Below are 23,817 nucleotides of genomic sequence, written 5' to 3' on the forward strand. Positions count from 1 at the left end.
ACGCAGGATCCGGCCATGGGGCTGCGCCCCTTCATAGGGATGACGCAGGATCTGGCCATGGGGCTGTGCCCCTTCATAGGGATGACGCAGGATCTGGCCATGGGGCTGCGCCCCTTCATAGGGGAGGACGCAGGATCCGGCCATGGGGCTGCGCCCCTTCATAGGGGAGGACGCAGGATCCGGCCATGGGGCTGCGCCCCTTCATAGGGGAGGACGCAGGATCCGGCCATGGGGCTGCGCCCCTTCACAGGGGAGGATGACGGATACACGATCCGGCCATGGGGCTGCGCCCCTTCATAGGGGAGGACGCAGGATCCGGCCATGGGGCTGTGCCCCCCCCGGGAGTTACCAGAGGCATGGGGCTGTGCCCCCTCGGGAGGGACGCTGCTGCGTGACGGCTGCACCTCCCCACGGTGGATGTCACGGCCATGGCGCTCCGTCCCGTTACGGGACACACGCGGATCCTGCCCCGGGGCTGTGTCCGCTCAGAGGGGATGCTGCTGCCATGGTGTCTGCCTCTCCCCACGCTGCGCGGCGTGGCCATGGCTCTGCGTCCCTCAACGCGAGAAGGCCACAGAGGTCCCTGCCATGGGGCTGCGCCTCCCCATGATGGGTGCCACGGGCAGGGGGCTCTGCCCCTCACGGCTCACGCACGGCTCCGGCCATGGGGCCGCGTCCCCGCCTCGCCCCGCTCTGCCCCCTCCGCCTGCCCGGGGCCGCTGACACCGCCCCGGGCGGCCGCTCCCCGCCCCTCGGTGCGGGCTCTGGCAGCGCCGGCGCAGGCCGCGGCTCCCCCCCCCCGGCCCGGCCCGCACTACATTTCCCGGCGTGCCCGGCCCGCACGGAGCCGAGCGGAGCAGCGCGGGCGGCCCCGGCGCCGCCGCTGCCGCTGCCCGGGGCGGGAGAGGGCAGGTGTGGCCGGCACGGCGCAGCCCCATGGAGCGGGGGAAGATGGCGGAGCTGGAGAGCCTGGAGACGGCGGCGGAGCATGAGCGGATCCTGCGGGAGATCGAGAGCACCGACACGGCCTGCATCGGCCCCACGCTCAGGTGCGGGGAGGGGAGGGGAGGCTCGGGCAGAGCTCTCTTGCCGCTCCCCCATAGAACACGGAGGGGGAAATGAGGGCGGTTTAATGAGGGCTGTATTGAACACCCGTCCCTGCGGAGCGCCCGCAGCCCCCGGCCCGCCCCTGCCCGGCTCCCGGGGGCTGGAAGCTGCCGCCCTTGGCCTGGGTCGCTGCGGGGCCGGTTCGCGGTGCCCCTCGGTGCTGGTGCGGGAGGGGAAGGAGGGCGTTTTCCAGCCCTTAACGCTTCGTCTGGCCACGCTATCATTGCAGCCCATCGCCTGCCCCTCGGGGTCTTGTCAGTCTCGCAAATACCGGGGTTGGTTGTGAAGCTGCGGGTATGGGGACTGTTATCATCCTGACGCTGATCTGAGTTAATGCCTCTGTTTGCTTAATGGAGCCTTTGTTCTCCTATTAAGCGTCTATTTCCCAGTGGTTCGTGCAGTATCCTTCAGCTGGGAGAACCGGCTGCTTCATCAGTGTTAAGTGCCGAGCTTCTGCCCCAGAGCGCAGAGGGATGGAGCTGCTGCCCAAGAGCGCTGCCCCTTCCCTTTCCCTTCCCCTTCGGCTCCTTTCAGCGTGCCTGGGTTTGGTGTCTCAGCCTTTTTAGGTGTTTCTTTGTGATGCTGGTTAGGGTTTTGCTGCACACATCCACTTCAGGATGGCTTTCCTGCTGCTTCTGTGTAAGTGAAGCCTGTGCCTCATGAGCAGTCACCTCATTTCTTACCAAATGGGATGTTTTAGGTACGTTATGCACAGCTATCTACAAGCAGTGCTCATGCTTGAGCAACCTGCTCCAGTGGAAGGTGTCCCTGCCTGTGGCAGGGGTTGGAACTGGATGAGCTTTGAGGTCCCTTCCAACCCAAACCAGTCTGTGATTCTGATGCTGTGATCTAAGACATGGTCCTGCTAGCCAGACTCTGTGCTGTGCCTGTACAGCGATGCTACATAATGACTTTGGCAAAGTGAGACACCTCATCCCTCCTTGCCCCTCTTTAAAGTAAAGCAGAAGCTCTCCAAAGAGCTTTATATCAAAACCAGTGTGTGTTACTCTGGGTGCTGAGCACATGTGTGTATGTTATCCACTGGAAGGTTGCTGATAGAAATGGGTTGGGGATATTTACAGTTCATGGGAGCTAAATTTATTGGGCTGTGAGTGGGGAAAGGTGGAGTTGTGGTACTTGGCTTCAGAATCTAAATACCTGCATTATTGCAGGCTTAAAACCTGGTGCTAAGCTTTGTCACTCGGTCCTTTGGCAGTGCTGTTGCTTTCGCCTTCCTCTCTCAGCTGCTCTGCATCAGCCTAGGAGCTGCTCAACTGGAAATCTCAGTACCAGGTGGGATTGTTTCCCTATAAACAGCCCTGGAGAGCTCCATTCCCACCTCATCCGCTGCAGCCCTTTGGCTTCTTTTCAATAGCCAGGTTTTACAAAGTCATGGTTTGAAATGACTCGCATGGCTTTAAAAAGCAGTGTGTTGAAGCTGTTTGACTCACATGGATACTGCAGTGAAAGGGAAAGCTTTTCCTCTGTGGAACAACGGAGCACTGGATTTATCTTGCTATGGGGTTGCCCATTTCTTTAGGTTTTTTGACTTCTTGCAGTTTTCTTTCCGGAGTTCTCCTGTGAAAGCTTTAAAGGTAAATTGAATGAGAATGGGATTTATTAAAACTGAAACAACTGGTTCCAATGTCTGGGAACTGCCAGGATGAAGAGTGTGGGTGGTGTTTTTTCCATTTCATAGAACAGAGTGCAGTTGATCTTGTTCCTTAGTATTAAGGTTAAATGAGGAGCTTGACTTAATGTCTATCTGCATACCCACGTTAATGACAGTTTGAGGCTGAGAAAGGGTTGTGCTTGGCTATCGGTGAATGGCACATCATCAGGAGTGTTATTATTGATACAAGCATAAGCAATACCTGCTCCAAGCACTTTCAGAGTTGAAACTAGCCCAGCTCAGGGGAAACACGATGTGCTGGAAAAGAGGATGAAGGAAACTTCATAAAAGGGTGACTCACTTGTTATAGGCATCATGGAAGAAGTGTGTCTCCAGGAGCCAGGGGCTGGCTTCCCTTCGAGGAGCAGCAGTCCCAAAGCGTGGTTCACAAACAGGCAGGGCTGTGGGCCCCTGCTGCCAGCCCGGGTTTGTTCACAGAATCACACTTTTATCAGTTCCTGACCTGGCAGAGTGAGATATTCCAGCTCCGTGGTGCCCTGGTGCAGTGCTCAAGGCTGACTTAGCGCAGAGAAGCTGTGGCTGCCCCATTCCTGGCAGCGTTTAAGGCCAGGTTGGATGGGGCTTGGAGCAAGCTGCTCTAGTGGAAGGTGTCCCTGCCCATGGCAGGGTTGGAGCTGGAGGAGCTTTAAGGTCCCTTCCAACCTGACCCAGTCTGGGATTCTATGAATTGCTATTATCAGAGGGCGATGGAGGGGTTAAGATGTTAAACTTAAGGTCCAGCTCATTCATCTGTCTGGGTGGGTTTGTGTTCCACCCATCAGGGAGAGCGTTTTCTTCTAGACAAATAGCAAGTGTAGTAATTCTTGCCCTGGGGCAGGGGAAGGCCGAGATGCCTTCTTCAAGTCCCGATTTTCTTCTGCTCTGTTCTTGCTGTGATTCTGGGAGTCAGCAGCTGGGACTCCATTGTGCTGGGTGCTGAGCAGATGTGGGATGAAGCCTGGCCCTCCTCATGGAAAGGAATTTCATCCTAAATATAAAATAGGAGATGAGGGTGTGTGAGGAAGTGTTGCAACAGCCTCTATCGGTGTGATGAGCTGTGCTGGTCTCATGTCCTGCTATGCTTGTGGCTCCAGTGCCAGCCCAGTCTCTTATGTTCTCTGTTGTATCTACCGGGGAATGTCGCTGTGTTTGAAGGACACTGAACAAGTTAAGTGAGTCTTTGTGGGGATCCCCTTGAGTCTGCGATGCTCCTGGAATCAAAATAATCCACTTCAGGATGTCTTTCCTGCTATTCAGCCTCTCCTAATTATATCCATTGCTCCGAATTCCACTTCCTTCTGCTGTTCTAATTCCTCTTTTTCCTCTTGTGTTACACTGCTTGGTTTTGCAGAGTATTTTTGGCTCTCCTCTCTCTATCTAGGCTTCTAAGAATCGCTTAATTCTGCAGGATCAGGTAACGTCCTAGGGGAAGAGAAAACCTCTTTCTTGTGCAAAACCACCTCTTGGCTGAGCTGTGACACCCGAGTGCTCTGGTTTTTATTGCAGCTGGTTGACTGATCCAGTTTGTTGCTGTTTGAGGAACTTTCTGCCCACTTCAACTCCTCTTCAGTGATGGGAAGCTAGTGATACTCTAACGGTGGCCACTGTAAGTGAGGATGGATGGGTTAGAAACCGCAGAGGATGCATTCATCCTGTGCAGTCTCTGACCAAGGATACTCTTGGAGATAAGGGTGATCCCTCACCCAGCGTTTGCTGAGCACTGAAATAACATGAATATATGTCACTTTGGCTATGTAGAGATTGCTTTATTGCCTGGCTGAGGCTGGTTTACTTTCTTCTGTGATTCGCTTTTCTCCCTTTAACTTCTTCCCTAGCTCTCTGTATAGAATATCCCACGTTTTGTGCTCTACTCCTTGATAACCGATGATTGACTCAAAGTGGCGCAGAATAAAGGAGAAGCAGTGAGGTTATCTTGTGTGAAACCCCATCAATGTGGGCTGTATAACTACAGCCACTTCTCCCTGTGCTCAGCCTGTCATCGAAGGATGAATCTGTGTCATTACCCGAGTTGCTGTTCATTTAGAAGCAGTTCTTGCTTTTGGTTGGGGATGTTTTGCTGTCCTTTCCCATGCAGCATCCTTTAACACGGGGTGTCTTCTCGCCGTTAAAATACCAGCTTCTATTTTCAAGTCGCTTCTTAGTAATCCTGCTTTGGTTTTACAGCTCGAGGCCTGTCGCTCTTGAAAACCCTCTTCCTGCTCTCAAGCTGCATTTGCAGCCTTTTGAAGTCACTGAAGGGTTTTTAAGCAGCATTTGATAAGCTGAAAACTGTAACTCCATCAGTCTGGCCACACAGATGTAGTTACAGGATTCCTGTGCCTCCTCACCACTTCAGATGCAGATACAATTACGCTGATACTGGAGTAGTCTCCTGCTGCATGCTGAGATTGGAGAAGCTCTCATTCCCTCAGTGTTTTAATGGGAATTACTGCTTAATGCCGAGTTGTTTTCTCAGGAGCACTGCATCGTGCTCCCCGTTGCTGCATCTGTACCTTCGTGCCTGGCTCTCCTGTGGTGCGAGTTGCTGGGAAGCATCAAGGTTTCCAAGTGCTTGTTCTCTGTGGCTGCCTGGTTTCATGGTTGTCCTGCCAGCTTTTGTGTCATCTGTGCATTATATCATCAGGCTTTTTGGTTTTTCCTTCTCTTTCTTTGGTACCTATCTGCTTTCTGGATTGTTCCTTAGTCCCAACCAGTTATGCTGGGAATTACCTGTGCCCCTTTAGAAATGTGGTATCTCAGCAATTAATCACCCTGTGCTTTTATATGCAATTATATATTTAATAGGAGTTTAATATCTTCTAATTCTGTGTGTTCAGAGAGATTACAATGTTGTTTGACCCAAGAATGAAATTTAAGCCCATTTAATGGGGTAGGGTTTCTACTAAGCAGCTCTTGACCGAGATTAAAGCAGGACTTGTAATTAAGCTCTGTTCCCTAAATCCTTTATCAACTCTTCCATGGCTGTGTCTGGGATTAGTGTTGCTCTGGCTGACCTGGAACCCTTTACTGGCAGTGTGTCCTGCTCACCCCCTGCCCATAATGTCCCCCATGCCCAGGTTCATCTTGGACAGTGGAGCCAGAGGTCCTCAACTGCCTTTAGTTATGTTTTTAAGGATTCTTGGTCTTCTGGCTTAAATGCTTGCCAAACACTGTTCTCATTTGGGACTAATGGGTATAACTAAGCTCATCTCCCATAGGGACATCACCCTTCTTGGTACCTTTAGGCTCTGGCTGAAGGGATGTGTTTGGCTGATGGGGGTGGCATTGAGAGACCTGAGCTTGGATGTGTGGGAGCCAGAGGTGCCCTTGCTGCAGCCCAGCTTGCTGATATCACTGAGTGCTACCTCAAGTCCAGGCTGAAGCAGTGAGACAGTGCAAACAACAGCAGCTTGTCTGAGGTCCTGACTCCTGAACTGGTACTAATGACCTGGAAGGGGATGTTCTCTGGTTTGTTTTCTTCTATAGCTTCAAATGGAGCTGAGCTAAAACTGTTACAGCCCTGTTCCTGTGTCCTTCAGGTTTCTGGTGCTGAACAGGGAAAACAGGCTTTGCTTTTAGACATTTTAGACTTATGGATGGGGTCCAGCAAGTGCTGGGGCTCTTGTTTAGCCCCTCTGAGCTCCCCAGTGTCTCCTAGGCTGAAAGTTGTGGCATTGGTACAAGCCCTCCTGGCTGGAAAACAGATCTGGATGGAAAAATAAGACAGCTAGAGAATGTTTTGCTCTAATACAGCTCTGTTTCAATGTGTTTTGCTGTGTGGTGGCACAATTGCTGTTTCCATCCCAGAGGAGAGGCTGCGTGGGGATGGGAATGAGGCATTCAGTGGTGGCAGAAGTTAAGGTTGGATCTTGCAGGGTTTATAAAGGCTCAAAGAGGTTGTCCAAGCAGGCACTAACCTGCTCTGTGGTTCCTGGTCCATCGTCACAGGCACTGATATGGGCTTGGCCAGGCTGCCTGCAGTGACATGCACATTGCTGCTCATGGCTGGGGCTATGGGCTGTGTTTTGCTGGGCCAGAATTGGCTTAAGCAGTTTCCCATCTTCCATTTGCTCTTCCCAAGCGTTGGGGTGGCACAGCACTCATGTGGGTGCTGGAACACATCCCTCCCCTTTCCCACCTGGTTCGAGTTATGTTTTTGCACTGAATCATCTCACCCCAGCTTCATCCTGGGCTCATTTTGTGGCTTCCCAGTGTCTAGACTGGCACAAGGGATTTGGTGGCAGGATACTGGGTCTGGGGGCCAGCTGTGCTATTAGACATCTAACGTCCTTGAAGTCGGATGTGTCCTTCTGCCATGAGCTGCCTGCAGTTCCTTCACCTGGTAGAAGACTGTTTTACTGGGTTGGCGTGTGTAACTGGTTAATGGTGGGTCAGATGAGCATGGAAACCATGACCCAGTAAGGAGCAGGAGCAGCAGTTTGAGCCGTCTGGGTTGGGTGTGAAAAGCGAAGCCTGTCCAAGCTGGTCCTAATCTCTGTTCCAGCGGGTGAGATGAGGATAATGGTCTGTGTTACAGATGTGAAGCGAGGAGTAATGACAGGCATCTGGCTTCACATATTCCCTGTTTGTGTTTTGGAGTGGAGGAATGAAGGCGGCACGGTGTCCTCATCGCCCTAGGGACTGCCTTTACTGGTGTAGGGGGCCCTGACTGCTGTGGCTTGTCCTTCAGCTGAGCCTGCCTTGGGTGAGGAGAGGGGAAGGAGACCCTGAATGGGCTTTGGGATGAAGTGAGCCTTTTGTTGTACATGCTGGGCTGGTTAAGAAGTGCCTCCCCAAGGTCTTGGGCACAATAAGAATTGAAGAGCATATGAAAATCACACACAGTATCTGCAGATCCCCTGAGGCTGGGTATGGCGAGAACCTCATGTAACAGAGCTGAAACCACCCTGAGCTGTTCAGACTCTTCACCCTTCAGCCATGCCATGCATCACCGTGGCTCCACGAGTTCCATCTCTGCAAGCCCCATCCCTTGCTTTACATACAGCAATTCATGGGAAATGCCAATTGCCAGCAAAGCAACCCGGTGAAGAAGTAGCATAGAGTGTCTAGACACTAACTGTTGGCCACAGAGCTTGCTCAGGAAGCTGCTTGTAACAACTGTGAATTGTCTGCTCATAAAAGCCTCGCAGGATCTTTTGAAGCATCTTTCAGCCCATTCTCCTGCCACCCAGACAAGGAAATCTCCTGAAGATGAGCCTGGGTCTCTGTTCATATGTACATAATTAAGTGGCTTTTAAAAGCCAGTTCATTGCAGCGCTGCTTGAATTGGATTAACATTCCCTTCTGGTCGGGCTGATGCTGCTCAGCTCCAGGTTTTCTGCTGGGGAGGAGGAAGTATCAGCAGCTCCTGGGAAATAATCAGGTATTGGTGTTAATGGTGTGTCAGGAGATGGACTGCTCTGGTTTCACGTGCGGAGCATCAGGGATCTCTGCCTGAAGGTATGATGTACTGAATGAGCTCAGCTTTATGGATGCTTGCTTGTCTGCAGCACCTTAGCACTGCAGACAGCTTTGAGATGGTGAGTCCTTATCCTTGATACAAGCCTTCTTATTTCAGCCTGCACCTGAAGGGAGCAGCTTGCAAGACTGTACTGCTCAATTATTTATACCTCGGATGTGCTTGGTCTTTCTCGCAGAAGCACATTCCTTTCTGGAATTGAATGAATCACTGTGAAAGGACAGATGATCAAATGCCTCTTCCTGTTCTGTGGGATGTGGTCTCGTGTCTGGGCTCTCAGCAGCTCCCTGAATTTATATTCCTGCTTATCCTCCTGGCACCTCATCTGCGGTAGCGTTGAGGTAGTGAGTAAAAATGGGATATTTCCCTTGAATTTTAGGGAAAGGCTGCTCAGTTCCTCAGTCCTGGTGTCTTGCGGAGTGGTCACGCTGTATGAGTGAGCAGTATCTCATGTGGAGCTGCAGCTGAGCTCATCTTTAGAGCTCTTCTCTGCCCTGTCTGTGATGGGGTGCAGAAGAGTAGCAGCTTGGGAGTTTGGTTGATGACCCCTTTGTAGGCAGTCCTGTGGCATTGAAGTCTACCCAGACAGTCCTTTTGGTTCTGCTCTTTCTGATTCTGCTTTTATTGGTTTAAAGGGTTTTTCTGGTCCTTTTTCTAAAAAGGAATTAAAAATGGTTTAGTCATGGCTATGGAAGTGCAATAACACTGCTTGACTCTTCTTCCCAAAGGAGAGCAAACGCAACCTTTGAGAAGGGCCTGAAAGGACTGGGGTTGCTTAACCCAGAGAAGACAAGATGGGCACACAATTCATCTTCATGTGAAGAATAGACTGTTGAGAAGATGAAGAAAAGCTCTTCTTTCATGGCTCTGTGCAGGCTGGGATGTGGGCTACAATTGCAGCAGCAGGGATTCGGGATAGATGCGAGGGAGTGCTTTCTACCTAATAGCTGAGGAAATCATGGAAGCGTTTGTACTGGTCACATCAAAAGCTTCTCTTCTTCATCGTCCCATCTTTGACAGTAATGAGGAGTGGGTGCTTAGTAAGTGAGATCCAGAGCGAATAGAGACTGGAAGCACTTTGGAGACTTTCAGCACAGTTTATAGAGCTCTATTCAAGAGCTTCCCCTGGATCTTTTCTCCATGACTCTCCTGTCAACATTTTGCTGTGCTCTCACATTTTACAGTGATGAGTTCTGCTGTTTAGCTGCCCCTTGTGTATTCCTTTAAGGTTTCAAATTGGTTTTCTTTGTTAGGAGAAGGTCTGGGCTGTCACAAAGGATTACAAGAAATAGTTAAGTCCTGTTTTTTCTTGCCTTCCAAACGGAAGGTTCTTAATCAATTCATTCCTTTCTCCCGGTAAAGCTCTTTTGAATTGCTTATTATCCCCGTTGCTTTTCTTGGTATCTTTTCTCATGCAACTATCACCTTTCTGCGATGCTGCTGGAAAGATCAGAGCTGCGCATCGTGATTGAGATGCAGATTCACATCTTGAGGTGGGTGAAGCAGCGCAGTGATGTTCTCTGCTTTGCTTTCTCTTCCTTTTCTTGCAGCCTCTGTGGTCTGAGCCCACACTTGGGACACTTTAGCCACAATACTGCTGGTGTCTCTTCCTCGGTGGTGGTAGTTAATCTGGAGCCCTTTGGTGTGTTATAAAGGGCTTGTCCCTTGTTCCTCCCCTTGGAGTGTCCTGCTTGCGCTGCTGACACTGGGCTTTGTCATTTTGTCACCTGATACTCGGTGTTGTGAGATCCTTTGCAGCTTTTTGCTTTGGAGTTAAGCCAGGTGAATAGTTCTGTGTCCTCTGCAAAGTGTCATTGTGATGTTCAGCCCCTTCTGCAAGCACTGTGAAACACGCTGGCCTAGAGAAACATCACGTTTTTCCCTTTGAATTTTAATGATGCTGTTAACACTTGAGTGTCTGAGGCTGACCAGATCCCCCTTGTTACCAAGCGTGGCTCCTTCAAAGCATGCTAGTGAATCAGAAGTGTGAATGCCACCCAAGGAAGCTGTTGTCTCCTTTGCTGTGTTGTTTTACATGTTAGCTGACTGTTTCATAAGGAGGACTTCTGCTTTGCCCAGTCACGGTCAGTGTCCTGTAGCTTGCAGGATTCTTCATGTGCTGCAGAAGCCACTAGACAGTTGGATCATGTTTTCCATCTTCCACTTCAGTGTTAGTGATAAGTTATTGCTGACCTGTGGCCTGGCAGTTATATATGCCAGTTTTATTGTTCTGGAGTAAATACAGCGGGTCATTTCATTGACCTTCTCTAAGCATAGCATCCCAGCCTGGTTTGGGTTGGAAGGGAGCTTAAAGCTCCTCCAGCTCCAACCCCTGCCACGGGCAGGGACCCCTTCCACTAGAGCAGCTTGCTCCAAGCCCCTGTGTCCAGCCTGGCCTTGAACACTGCCAGGGATGGGGCAGCCACAGCTTCTCTGGGCACCCTGTGCCAGCGCCTCAGCACCCTCCCAGGGAAGAGCTTCTGCCTAAGAGCTCATCTCAGTCTCCCCTCGGGCAGGTTCAAGCCATTCCCCTTGGCCTGGCCCTACATCCCTTGTCCCAAGCCCCTCTCCAGCTTTCCTGCAGCCCCTTCAGGCACTGGAGCTGCTCTCAGGTCTCCCCTTCAGGAGCCTTCTCTTGTCCAGGCTGCCCCAGCCCAGCTCTCTCAGCCTGGCTCCAGAGCAGAGCTGCTCCAGCCCTAGCAGCATCTTCTGTTGACTCCTCAGACTGCATCAGCAATGGAATTTTTGCGGTAGAAACTCCTCAGTTGCATCCATGGGATGCAGCAAAACATTTTTCCAGCCGTTCCATAGTAGAAATTTCCTGATAAAGCTTCCCCTCCCTTGTTTGACCTGACAGTTTCCTGGTGTTTCTTTCTTCTGATGTTTGAAGCAGCTACTAGTTTTGCATGCATCAACTAATGAGCCTTTCACATGCCTCTTTTTGCATGGATTATTTGGCACGTGTGCTTAGCTTACTTAAAGATCTTTAATTTTCCAGAGGTGGAAAACTTCTCTCTTATTCCTTGGAAGTCTTATCCTGCGGTTTGACCGTGGTGCCTGAGGGGGGATGTACGTGAATGCTTCAAGCCTTTCTTCATAGTTAGTATACCGCTGCCTTGGAGCACATCATATGTCTTTTAAGCAGTTTTGGTGCCACCCACAAGCATTTAATACTTTGAGCTGTTCCTTTGTAATGTCCCTTATGGGTAGGGAAGAAATGAAGATGCAAACTGGTTTTCTGTGTAATGATAGGTGATGGTAACCGTTTTCTCCCTGCTCCCACAAAGGTGCTTGGTTTGGGTGTTTCACCCTGACTGTTGCAGAGAACCCATTGTAGATACTGAGCACCTCCAAGGGTTGGAGCAGAAGCACTTCTGCCTACAAGAAACCTGGAGAGGGGCTTTGGCCAAGGGCCTGTAGGGACAGTCCAAGGGGAATGGCTTGAACCTGCCAGAGGGGAGACTGAGATGAGCTCTTAGGCAGAAGCTCTTCCCTGTGAGGGTGCTGAGGCGCTGGCACAGGGTGCCCAGAGAAGCTGTGGCTGCCCCATCCCTGGCAGTGTTCAAGGCCAGGTTGGACACAGGGGCTTGGAGCAAGCTGCTCCAGTGGAAGGGGTCCCTGCCTGTGGCAGGGGTTGGAGCTGGAGGAGCTTTAAGCTCCCTTCCAACCCAAACCATTCCACTATTCTGTGGTACCCATCATAAACTCGGATGGTAGTTTTGGTGGGTCAGTATCTCTGTTTTCCTGCTGGAATTCCTCTTATTCCCCTTCTGCAGATCAACTGCCTCACATGTGTGACACTCATGGCATTCCTGGTCAGCGTGTCCAGGCTTCTGGGTGAGTTCATCCCACTCTCACTGGGATTGAGGAGCCGCTAGGACTGGCTCCTGTTGAGAGCATGCTGCCACCAGTGTGGTTCCTTCAGCCTGGCTTTGTCTGCTCTCCTTCATCAGCCCTTGTGCAGTCAGCAGGCTGTGGGCTGGGTTAGCTCTTGTGCAGGATGCTGTCCTTGTTCCGCCTCCAGCACCATAGCTTAAGTGCTGTAGTTCCATGAAATAACTGAAAATAGGAGTCAAGGCTTCTTGATTTCCTGTGGCCACACCTTAGGCAGTAACATCCTCAGATAGAGTCTTTAGATGCAATTTTGGGCCATTGTAAAGAATTGTTTCTTGGTAATCCCCAGCCTGTTTTCCAGATGCCCTCTGTCCTGTACCAGTGCGGATGTGCAGTGTGCCTGTCTGCTGGAATTCCTCTCTGTGCTTCCAGATCTGTTCTGGGTTTGAAAATCAGTGTATGGATAATTCTCTCGGCTGCTGCGTTTGCCTTAGGGCTGATGGTTTGCTTGGCCAGGACACACACACGCTGACTTGTGCTCTTTCAGTCGCTTAGATATGAAGGAGCTGAGTAGCATTAGCTGGAGCAGAGCATCAGGAGCAAATCCTGCTGCTTCTCAGCCATAGCTCTTAGGAAAACTGAGGATTCATCTTCAGTTTTAGTCCTAGTCCTGCTTCTTGGGGTGGACTTGATGCCTTTGGGATATTAAACTTCAGGCAACAGTTATTGAAAGGTCCAAATCTGCAAAGGTGAATGCTTTCTTCCCTACATCTCTGGTACTTAAGGCTCTTGCCTAGCACCCTGTTACCTGGCTTTGTTTAACAGCTTGCTTCTGGCCTGAGCGTACAGTGGGTTGTGAACGTGTTGGTGTCACTGAGCACATGAGCTAAGGGGAGAGGCTTTAAGGGCGACCTGACCTGTCTGCCCCATTCCTGGTGTCAGAGCAGGGCTGTCAGAGCTGATTGCCCGCTCTGGGTGTGGTGATGTGTCCCGCACAATAGATAGTGATGCGAGCACACGTGTCCTTGCATGCGCCGGCTGGGGGAGGAAGAAGCTTGAGGATGTGCCCTTGGGTGTATGAATAGATGAGGATTTAGCTCAATGGTGTGTGATGAGCGTGAGAGTCTTGGACTCATCAGCTGCTGTCCCGGTGAAAGGAAGTGTTTCTTGTGTTCACAAAACCCCGGAAATGACGTAGACTCATCAGAGTGGTTTGCATTGGAAGGGACCTTAAAGCTCATCCAGCTCCAAGCCCTGCCACGGGCAGGGACCCCTTCCACTAGAGCAGATTGGTGTGCAGGGGACCCAAGCTCCCTCAGGTGTCCCCATTGTTGCTGCTGTGCTCTGTTCTTGATGCCAGGAAGGCGAGGATGCTGGCAGAGCTGCAGTAACCTCTGCACCGCTCCCCCTGCACCAGCCCGCTCATGATTCATGTGTGTCCCAGAGGAGATTCAATTTTCCATCCCAGCACTGAAATAACTCTTTGCCTCCCTTTCTGTGACAAATCAAGCTTCAAACTTGATGGCCGCATCAAAAGGAGCATGACCAGAGGTCGAAGGAGGTGATCCTGCCCCTCTACTCTGCTCTTGTGAGACCTCACCTGGAGCATTGTGTGCAGTTCTGGTGTCCTCAACATAAAAAGGACATGGAACTGTTGGAACAAGTCCAAAGGAGGCCACGAGGATGATCAGGGACTGGAGCACCTCCTGTATGAAGACAGGCTGAGGAAGTTGGGGATGTTCAGCCTGGAGAAGAGAAGGCTGCGTGGAGACCTCAGAGCAGCTTCCAGTATCTGAAGGGGGCCTATAGGGATGCTGGGGAGGGACTCTTCATTAGGGACTGCAGTGACAGGACAAGGGGTAACGGGTTCAAACTTAAACAGGGGAAGTTTAGATTGGATCTAAGGAGGAAATTCTTTCCTGTGAGGGTGGTGAGGCACTGGAATGGGTTGCCCAGGGAGGTTGTGAATGCTCCATCCCTGGCAGTGTTGAAGGCCAGGTTGGACAGAGCCTTGGGTGCCATGGTTTAGTGTGAGGTGTCCCTGCCCCTGGCAGGGGGGTTGGAACTGGATGATCTTAAGGTCCTTTCCAACCCTAACGATTCTATGATTCTGTGATCATCAAGGAAATTAAACGCCTCTCCCAAACGACGAGCTCGCTGCTGTCTCCCTGTGCAGAACCTTCTCTGGGTGTTGGGGCTGAGGATGCTGACACAGTAGAGCCAGGTGTGTGGCTCTGACTGAGGCTTAACTATGGACTTGCTTGGAGTCTCAGGCTCACAAGAGTGAGCAAACAAAATCTGCTCCTTAAAATCCATCAGTGACATTAAGAGCTTTGCCAGGCCTTTCATAAAAGGCTCACTGGGAAGCCAGTCTTGTTGGGTTTTTGTTTCCCCTCTGTGGCCGTCCAAGAGGAACAGAAAGGGAAAAGATGAGCGTGAGGAGTGTGTTTTCCCCTCTGCTGAGTACCGAAGAGCTCAAAAGTAAGATAAGCTGCTGGAAGGGCACCTGCAGGAAAGCTGGAGAGGGGCTTGGGACAAGGGCCTGTAGGGCCAGGCCGAGGGGAATGGCTTGAACCTGCCCGAGGGGAGACTGAGATGAGCTCTTAGGCAGAAGCTCTTCCCTGGGAGGGTGCTGAGGCGCTGGCACAGGGTGCCCAGAGAAGCTGTGGCTGCCCCATCCCTGGCAGTGTTCAAGGCCAGGTTGGACCCAGGGGCTTGGGGCAAGCTGCCCCAGTGGAAGGGGTCCCTGCCCATGGCACAGGTTGGGACTGGGTGAGCTTTAAGCTCCCTTCCAACCCAAACCAGGCTGGGATTCTATGAAAGAAAACAGTGGAGGCTAAAGCCACGCAGTGATGGTCACCTTTGTGATTCCTCCTCTGAACTGGTAGCACAACATGGAACATTGTGGTCCTGGTAGGATATTTGTTTTCCTGTTGCCCTGCAAGCTGGAAATGCTGCAGCCTGGCTCCGAAATGTGTATTTCCTTGGCCCCAAAAGATGGGGCCGTTTCTGTTCTGGACCAGCCAAGCTGGGAATGGGAGTTTTCCAATTTGTCAAGCCCTTGTGGGCTTTGCTGCAGCTTTGGGTTTACCTCCCGGTCCCTGGGAATCTGTGTGGCACCTTCCAGTGACCAAAAATGAACGCTGCAGTGATGGAGACCCTGAGCGGTGGAGTCGATGAGCCAGGGTAAAAATCAAGTGATAAATAACTGATATAAATGGCTTGTTTTTTGTAAGCTGAAGCAGGTTTGGGGCCACGCAGTGCTAACAGGTGGATGGCTTCTGTGTGTCATAGGCTGGTTTGGGTTGGAAGGGACCTTAAAGCTCCTCCACTTCCAACCCCTTGTTATGAGCAGGGACACCTTCCACTAGAGCAGCTTGCTGCCAGCAAAACCACCATGTATTAAATCAACAACTTCTTTCTGTATGCTCCTATATGTGTCCTGTTGTTTGCTTCTTGGTTCGGGAGCAGCGACTAAAAAGGAACATCTTTTGTTGGTACCGTGCCATGAATTGTTGCGTGCCAGACGAACTGAACTGAACTGCGCTTTCTTTGGGAGGGAGCTCCAAAATAGGTGCTGGAAGGGAACTTGAGGGATGACACATCCACTGATTGCAGTAAAACATGTCAGGGGTGTTGGTGGTTTTGCTCAAGCCTCCAATACTATTGTGTGTCTTCAGGGGAGTTAACTCTTTTGCCACAAATAGTTGCAATAGGAAAAACCCCACCAAGTCTTTTATTATCAGCTTATGGCCCTGCTGGCTATTTAGTTGTTTGCACTTTGTGCATTCGCTTTGTCTTTGTATTTTTTAAATATATGGAAGTCTGAAGTTAATAACAAAATAATCCCTCTTGGGAAGCACAATCTCCTTTCATTCCTCTCCAATCCTCCCCAGTTCTGTGCAAAATAACCTTGAAATGAAGTGTGTGTTGTTAGTTTCCTTAAACCCATCTGCCTGTGGGAGATACAGCTAAGGTCAGACTCTGGCTTTCTAGCAACTAGATCCAAAGCACTGTGAAATAAGGTACGAGGTTGTAAGATATAAGGCTAGATACAAGGCAGAAGCTCTTCCCTGTGAGGATGCTGAGGCACAGGGTGCCCAGAGAAGCTGTGGCTGCCCCATCCCTGGCAGTGCTCAAGGCCAGGTTGGACACAGGGGCTTGGAGCAAGCTGCTCCAGTGGAAGGGGTCCCTGCCCGTGGCAGGGGATGGAACTGGAGGAGCTTTAAGGTCCCTTTCAACAGAAACCACTTTGAGATTCTCTGAAGTGCCTGCAGCTGGATGTGGAGTTGATCTTTGTTTGCACTTCAGGCTCATGTCTTTAGGTTGGGGTCCTTGGCTGGATCTCTGCAGCTCATCCAGGACGAGGTTTTGGTCATGCAGGTTAAAAGCATAAACCCAGGGTTTTTTTTTTTGCTTATTTTTAGTGCTGATGCTCAGATTTGGTTCTGCTGCAGAAGTGTAACGTGTAGGATGCTCTGTTAGTCTGAGCTTAACTAATCCTGATTGGGCTGGTTAGGCAGTGCTTTCATTTTCATTGGAAACTACGAGTAATAATAATAAATGACAAGGGCAAAATATGAGGGGCATGGGTGCTTAAGTGCCTGCTATGGAATCTCAGAGTGGTTTGGGATGGAAGGGAGCTTAAAGCTCCTCCAGCTCCAACCCCTGCCATGGGCAGGGACCCCTTCCACTAGAGCAGTTTGCTCCAAGCCCCTGTGTCCAACCTGGCCCTGAGCACTGCCAGGGATGGGGCAGCCACAGCTTCTCCCTGACTGTACTAAAAGCCCTCAGTCTTTAAGGTGTAATAATAAACCCATATTTAGTTACACTCGTGGCTAAAACTGCTATGCAGAGGCTGCGAGTAGTGGCAAGGATAGAAAAATAAGTGGAAGCTGGAAATAAAAGCAGGAAGCACGAGCTGGGATTCAACCTGGCGCAACCCCAGTGATGCTTATTTGATGAATAACTTGCCTTTGAGTTCTGGCAGCATATACACAACTAAAGCTCCTTGTCAAGAGGAGAATACAATCCAAACCGGAGCCCTGATGGGAACAGAGCACTTGAAAGGTGCTGCCAGGGGTGATTTGTTGTAGTGAGCCAGTTGCTTTTGTGTTTGCACCCTCTGTAGCTTGTGATACACAGTGGGTTTAAGGGTGAGGGATGTACCTGCTGCTCTGCTTGCAGCTTCTGTGCTGCAGGGCTTGGCACACTCAGATCTTCAGCTTGCTTTCCATGGGCAGAGAGGAGAAGGGAAGTCAATACTGGAAGATGGGATGGGATAGGAGAGCTCCAGGGAGAGGAAACCACCTCTAGAGTTTGAGATTGCCTGAGCGTCTCATACACTCACTGAATGTTGTGATGCTTCCCCCTAAAATGTGCTGTAAATTGTCCAGTGGTGCTTGTGAGTCTTCCCTGAGAAGATGCTTCATTCGAGCTCTACATCCCAGCTCAGCCTCAATGAGGGAGGTTGTGCGGGCACCGAGACTGCCTGGCAGGGGGTTTCTCTGCCTTCTAAAGCAGCCAAGCTGCTGAAGCAAGCTGAAGCTGCTGCTCAGATTGAATTGCCCCCAGCTTTGTTTGTTTTATGTGCGTTTGCTCAAGTCCACATGCATAAATTCCAACAAACGTGCTGTGCTGAAAGGCTCTGAGGGAGTTTCTTCACGTTGGAGTGGAATACACTTGACTGAATTAGCAGGGGGGAGAGGGGAACGCTGCTTTCTGTGTCTTAGACTAGCAGTAGGTTTAGTTACAACGATGGAAGGAGCAGTCCTGCAAAGGCCACTTCAAAACCCAGGGTGCTTATGTCCTCCTGCATAACCTATGTGACACATAGGAGTGATTTAATAGGTCTTTCTCCATGCCTGAAGCCTGTGACTTGGTCTTCTGCGGGACCATCCCCTTCCACAGGGATGGCAACTGCAGCTCTCTGAATGAACTGACAGATGCAGCGCTCTTCCCTCTGCCAGCAGTGTGAGTATCCCTGTTTTCTGATCTATTCCTTGGGAGAACTAGCTTAATCCAGGAAGAGGCACGGGACTGTGAGGTGTCTGAAAGCATTTCTTCAGCTGTGCCATGTAGAGGTATTTTTCTTCAGTCCTCTGTGAAGGTTTGACCTTGGCATCCCTGCAGTCTGCTTGGGAAAGAGAAACACAGCCAGGCACTGCCCCATCCCTGGCAGTGCTCAAGGCCAGGTTGGACACAGGGGCTTGGTGCAAGCTGCTCTAGTGGAAGGGGTCCCTGCCCGTGGCAGGGGCTGGAGCTGGAGGAGCTTTAAGCTCCCTTCCAACCCAAACGAGCCTGGGATTCTATGACTGTGCTGCTGCTGCTCCAGCCTGGCCCCATGGGGGTGAAGACCCAAAGGCTGTCCCAGGGGGGCTGATAACACAGTTTCCATCAATCCCTGCTGAAATCACTGGCAATTAGCATGGCCAGCAAGGGGGTTTTGTGACCTGACCATCTGCACACTGGAGACTGGAAATGCAATAAACCCCTTGACAGCACTCTTGCACATCAGAAATAGGAGCTGGTTCATAACAGAAAACCACTTCTCTCCTGTTTTCTGTTGAGCTGGTGCCCAGGGGTGACTTTTGCCACTAAAACTGATGTTTTTTCATTGTTCCTTTTCTCCTTGGCTCCACATGCTGTGTGTCTGCATGGATGGGATGTTTTGCATCCAGTCCTTCAGCTGACGGTGCGCAGTGTGCTCCGTGTTCCTGTTTTCCAGCAGGAAAACATCACTATTGGCAAAGCTTTAGTGATTTTTTTCCATGTGTTTGCTCAGACAAGGTATAATAAAGGAGCAATTTGTTTATTTTCAGTGCCTGATCAGCCAGGAGTTTTGGGAGAAGCCAGCTCCTGGGTAGGGAGAGATGATCCAAACAGATGAATTCCCATCCAGAAGCTGAAAAATGCCATGAAAACAACAGGGACGTGACGTTGGCAGAGACGCAGAGTTAAAATGTGCTGTGTTAAGGGTAATTGCGTTTTGGAATGGTTTCTCTCAAAGATGAAGTTTTAAATGTAAGATCTGGGGTCTGCTTGCCCACCATTTGGCAGCAGGGAATGCAGTAGGTGTGCTTCTGGCGCTGGCACGCTGGTCTGAGTGTTCCTTCTGGCAGGGCTGGTTATTATTGCTCCGTTATTTGTGGCTTTCAGGAGGCGTCATTGAAATTGAGCAAGGAGAAAGGATAAAGAGGTTCTGCAGGGGAGATGTCACAGGGACGTTGGTGTGAGGTCATAGAATCATAACAGAATCCCAGCCTGGTTTGGGTTGGAAGGGAGCTTAAAGCTCCTCCAGCTCCAACCCAAGCCATGGGCAGGGACCCCTTCCACTAGAGCAGCTTGCTCCAAGCCCCTGTGTCCAACCTGGCCTTGAACACTGCCAGGGATGGGGCAGCCACAGCTTCTCTGGGCACCCTGTGCCAGCGCCTCAGCACCCTCCCAGGGAAGAGCTTCTGCCTAAGAGCTCATCTCAGTCTCCCCTCGGGCAGGTTCAAGCCATTCCCCTTGGCCTGTCCCTACATCCCTTGTCCCAAGCCCCTCTCCAGCTTTCCTGCAGCCCCTTCAGGCACTGGAGCTGCTCTGAGGTCTCCCCTTCAGGAGCCTTCTCTTGTCCAGGCTGCCCCAGCCCAGCTCTCTCAGCCTGGCTCCAGAGCAGAGCTGCTCCAGCCCTCGCAGCATCTCCATGGCCTCCTCTGGCCTTGCTCCAGCAGCTCCCTGTCCATCTTTGGACTCTTCACTCACACAGACTCTTGTATCTCTCTGTTCTGGGACTTTTTTTGTGCTTTCAGGCATTGTAAATCAGGTGTATTTGCATCTTTACAATAATGAGGCATTCCAAGCATTTCCCTCTTCCTGGTGAGTTGTTTCCTCTTCTGTCAAGAGGATTTGGACACAAGCGGAACTGCTTGGTTCTGGCATCGTGACTCACGGCTTCCCTCTGCTATCAGCCTACAGATTGTATTTGGTACAACCGGATTGTTAAATCTCTGTGACAAGCCCTTCATGGGAATACTTCTCCTTGAATTCCATTTCCTGGACAATGTCAGTCCAGAGAAGGGCACTGGAGGTGGTGCAGGGCCTGGAGCCCAAGTATGATGGGGAAGGGCTGAGGGAGCTGGGGGGTTCAGTGTGGAGAAGAGAAGGCTCAGGGGGGACCTGATGGCTCCCTACAAGTGCCTGAGAGGAGGATGGAGCCAGGAGGGGCTGGGCTCTGCTCCCAAGGAACAAGGGATGGGACAAGAGGAACCGGCCTCAAGCTGCCCCAGGGCAGGTTTAGATGGAGCTGAGGAACAATTCCTGCCCCAGAGGGTGCTCAGGCATTGGAACAGGCTGCCCAGGGCAGGGCTGCAGGCACTGTTCCTGCAAGTGGAGATGAGGCCTCAGTGCCATGGGTTAGGGGCAGTGGTGGCTTTGGCAGTGCTGGGGTAAAGGTTGGACTTGATGGATCTTAAAGGCTTTTTCCCACCTAAACACTTCTGTGACTCCAAAGACCCCGCAGTGCTGATCCATTGGGTTAACCCATAGCTCATTGTCCTGTTACTTGTCTATTGGACCCCAAGTTTTACACCAGCTCCTTGTTTTGTGCTTTCCAGCTGTTACATATAAACCTCATACCTCCACATATGCATATGTTCTGGCCTTTGGCTACAGGTGCCGTGCAATCTGACCCTTCTCTTGCCTCCAGAGATATCCCTTTCCCATGGGGCATCTCAGTAGCCTGGCTCTTGCTCCGCAGTCCCCCCGTGCCTGTTTTGAGGCTGGAGCAGAAGCTGAAGCCTGGTTTTCGCTTCCCACTGCTCTTTAATGAGCTCTTGGCGTGCTTTTCCCTGCATCCCCTTCATGTGGGGGGGTATTTTTAGAGCAGCTCCTGCTCAGAGCAGCTATACAGCCGTGGCAAGGTAATGCCTCCGTCGGGAGCTTCGCTGTCTGAACGAGCTCAAAAGAGCCATTCCCAAGGGATGGGTGGAGGAGCACACGAGTGTGAGCGGCCAGCTCCATGTGACTGCTCCACTGACCTGTGCCTCATTCACTTGTGTGCTTGGGAACTGCGTGAGGAAAGGTTATATGGGGAGCCAGATGGTTCTTTGGCTTTTATTCCACTCCCCCGTCCCAGCTGGGATGGGGAAGAGGGGTTGGGAAAGCTGGGGGGTGATTTAGGGACCTGATTGAGGTTTGGAGATGGACAAAACCGGGAGCTCCTGAGTTTTGGTGCTGGGTGCCTCATGTGTATGCACTATAGCATCTCTCCGTGAGCCATGCTGGGGTTGCACACCCACCCCATGGCACGGGGAGCGTCAGTGTAGCTGGACTCCATCCTTCCTTACTTAGGATCACATTGGATGGTTTTCTCTTGATGTTCCTCACCAGGGCTTCATTCCAAACCTAGATTCTTCTGTAAAGGCAGGAGCTGTCTTAATCTGTCCTTGACTAGCATTAAACTCAACTAAGCCATGATTTAAAGCTTTGAAACATGCCTTAAATTCATAGATCTTGGATCTTAGGCAAACCATGTTTCATGGCTTAAGCGCATAGATCTTAGACTTTAACTAAACCTTTCAAGCCTTACATTCATAGATCTTAGACTTTAACTAAACCGTGTTTTATGCCTTAAATCCATAGATCTTAGATCTAAACTAAACCATGCCTTGAATTCCTAGATCTTAGCACTGCAAAGTGCCTGTTTCGCTGCCTTTCCCCCGTGCATGGGATGGGTGAGGGGAGCAAGTCCCTCTCCAAAAGGTGGGACTCATAAATAGTTGATTGTCCTGATCTAATCAGGAGCCCTATTTTTACACATCCTGTGCTCTGTGTGTCTGGGTTTTTTTGGTGTGGTTTGGCTGGAACCAGCACGCTCTGGTGTTTTTCCCCTTGCCCGCTTCCCAAACAGGAAAAGTCAGGGCTTTATTTTTTCCTCTGAAGGAAGACATCGCAACTGCCCCCGTATTTTGACAAGCCAAAGGTGTAAGTATATGGGAGATAGGATTTGGCTCTTTAATCTTCACACAAGGACAAGGCTTAAAGAAATCTCTTTCCTGGGATGTGGTTCACGAAGCTCCCTCGGTGCTGGTTGCTGTCTGCTGCATCCTTTGCCCTGTGTATGCTTGGAGGGGAAGTGGCTTTGCAAGCTGAGCTTTGTGGGGAGAACACCCTGGGATAATCCATTGCCTTTGTGGGGTGATGTGCATGTGGTGAGCTGCCCTTCCATTGGGATACTGCGGGGTAATCAAAAGGGAAACCACTCGCTCGAAGCGCTGGGTGCACCCCCAGAGTGTGAGCAGCAGCTCAGGGAGGGGATCCTGCCCCTCTGCTGTGCTCTGGGGAGACCCCCCCTGCAGTCCTGATCCAGCTCTGGGGCAACAGCACAAGAGGGACGTGGAGCTGTTGGAGCGAGGCCAGAGGAGGCCATGGAGATGCTGCGAGGGCTGGAGCAGCTCTGCTCTGGAGCCAGGCTGAGAGAGCTGGGCTGGGGCAGCCTGGACAAGAGAAGGCTCCTCAAGGGGAGACCTGAGAGCAGCTCCAGTGCCTGAAGGGGCTGCAGGAAAGCTGGAGAGGGGCTTGGGACAAGGGATGTAGGGACAGGCCAAGGGGAATGGCTTGAACCTGCCCGGGGGGAGACTGAGATGAGCTCTTAGGCAGAAGCTCTTCCCTGGGAGGGTGCTGAGGCGCTGGCACAGGGTGCCCAGAGAAGCTGTGGCTGCCCCATCCCTGGCAGTGTTCAAGGCCAGGTTGGACACAGGGGCTTGGAGCAGGCTGCTCTAGTGGAAGGGGTCCCTGCCCGTGGCAGGGGTTGGAGCTGGATGGGATTCAAGGTCCCTTCCAACCCAAACCAGGCTGGACTTGAAAAGCTCCATGAACTGCATGGAAGGGATGCAGCTGGAGAGGACGTCACCTCTTCTACTCCAGCACCCCTCACCTTCTGCTTTCCCTGGCTAAAACCATAGTAGAGTTACAAACCGATGTAAATCCCACTGAGGAACCATTCTGTGTGCACCCGTTGGAGCTGGATTAGGCGTTTGTGGATGTAGTAACTTCACAGGGATTGTTCTGGCTTTGGGAATTGCCGGGCCGCTCCGTGTGTTTATGCAGGAGATTGATGGCCACGATAGCCCCTCCTGGCCTGGAAACGCCTGGCCTGTGTGATAACAAGCAGCTCCCCAACCCTGGGGCTGAAGAAGAGATTTAAGAGCCCAGCATTGCACGTGGGCCATTGGGTACAGCGCCTTGCTGGGGGCAAAGCACCCTGAAAAATAGCTCCGCTTCGTGCCTGCGTGTCTTTGTTTTCTACATGTGGTTTCTTTTTCTTCCCTGTTAATTTTCCCTTTGGGGACCCCGAGGTCCTTTGAAGCAGATTGGCTCCAGGCCTGAGACATTACATGTTGCCTTTTTAAAATTCCTTTTGCACTATCAGTTGGACACAGCATCCTTTGCTTCCTGTCCTAAATAACTGCAGAGAGCCGCTTTGTTCTGCCTTAGCGATTAGCTGTGCTTTGAGCAGCACACGGAGCTGAAGGCTGGACACTCTCTAGGAAGCCTGGAGAGGTGTCTCCATCGTTTGGGGCTCTTTAAAATGAACTTAATAATGAGGAGCTGCTAGCAGTTTGGGAGAGCTTGGTGGGTTTGAGATCTGGACTCTTGGGTCTGTGCAGGCTCAGAGCAGTGATGTGCAAGGGATGCTTCTACATCCGTGCTGCTTGTGATGCTCTATAAAGCGTGAGTGGTT

At 51.3% G+C, this 23,817-nt stretch overlaps 1 protein-coding gene across 9 annotated transcripts in view; it reads left to right on the forward strand.

Annotated features, from left to right (window-relative positions):
- Positions 1-899: 899 nt before the first annotated feature.
- EXOC6B (exocyst complex component 6B) overlaps positions 900-23,817 on the forward strand; it is a 292,989-nt gene continuing 270,071 nt past the window's right edge. For all 9 annotated transcript variants that reach the window (XR_009741213.1, XM_061440962.1, XM_061440965.1 and 6 more), the window contains exon 1: positions 900-1,049. Coding sequence is in view for 8 of the 9 variants with exons in the window: in XM_061440962.1 (XP_061296946.1) it covers positions 937-1,049 (113 nt within the window). In the remaining variant the exon portion in view is untranslated. The remainder of the gene's footprint in view (positions 1,050-23,817) is intronic.

The sequence above is a fragment of the Pezoporus flaviventris genome, unplaced genomic scaffold (assembly GCF_033815535.1).
Source record: "Pezoporus flaviventris isolate CSIRO_AGI_PZ_B2104156 unplaced genomic scaffold, CSIRO_AGI_Pfla_v1 ptg000188l, whole genome shotgun sequence".
In the NCBI taxonomy this organism is placed as follows: Eukaryota; Metazoa; Chordata; class Aves; order Psittaciformes; family Psittacidae; genus Pezoporus; species Pezoporus flaviventris.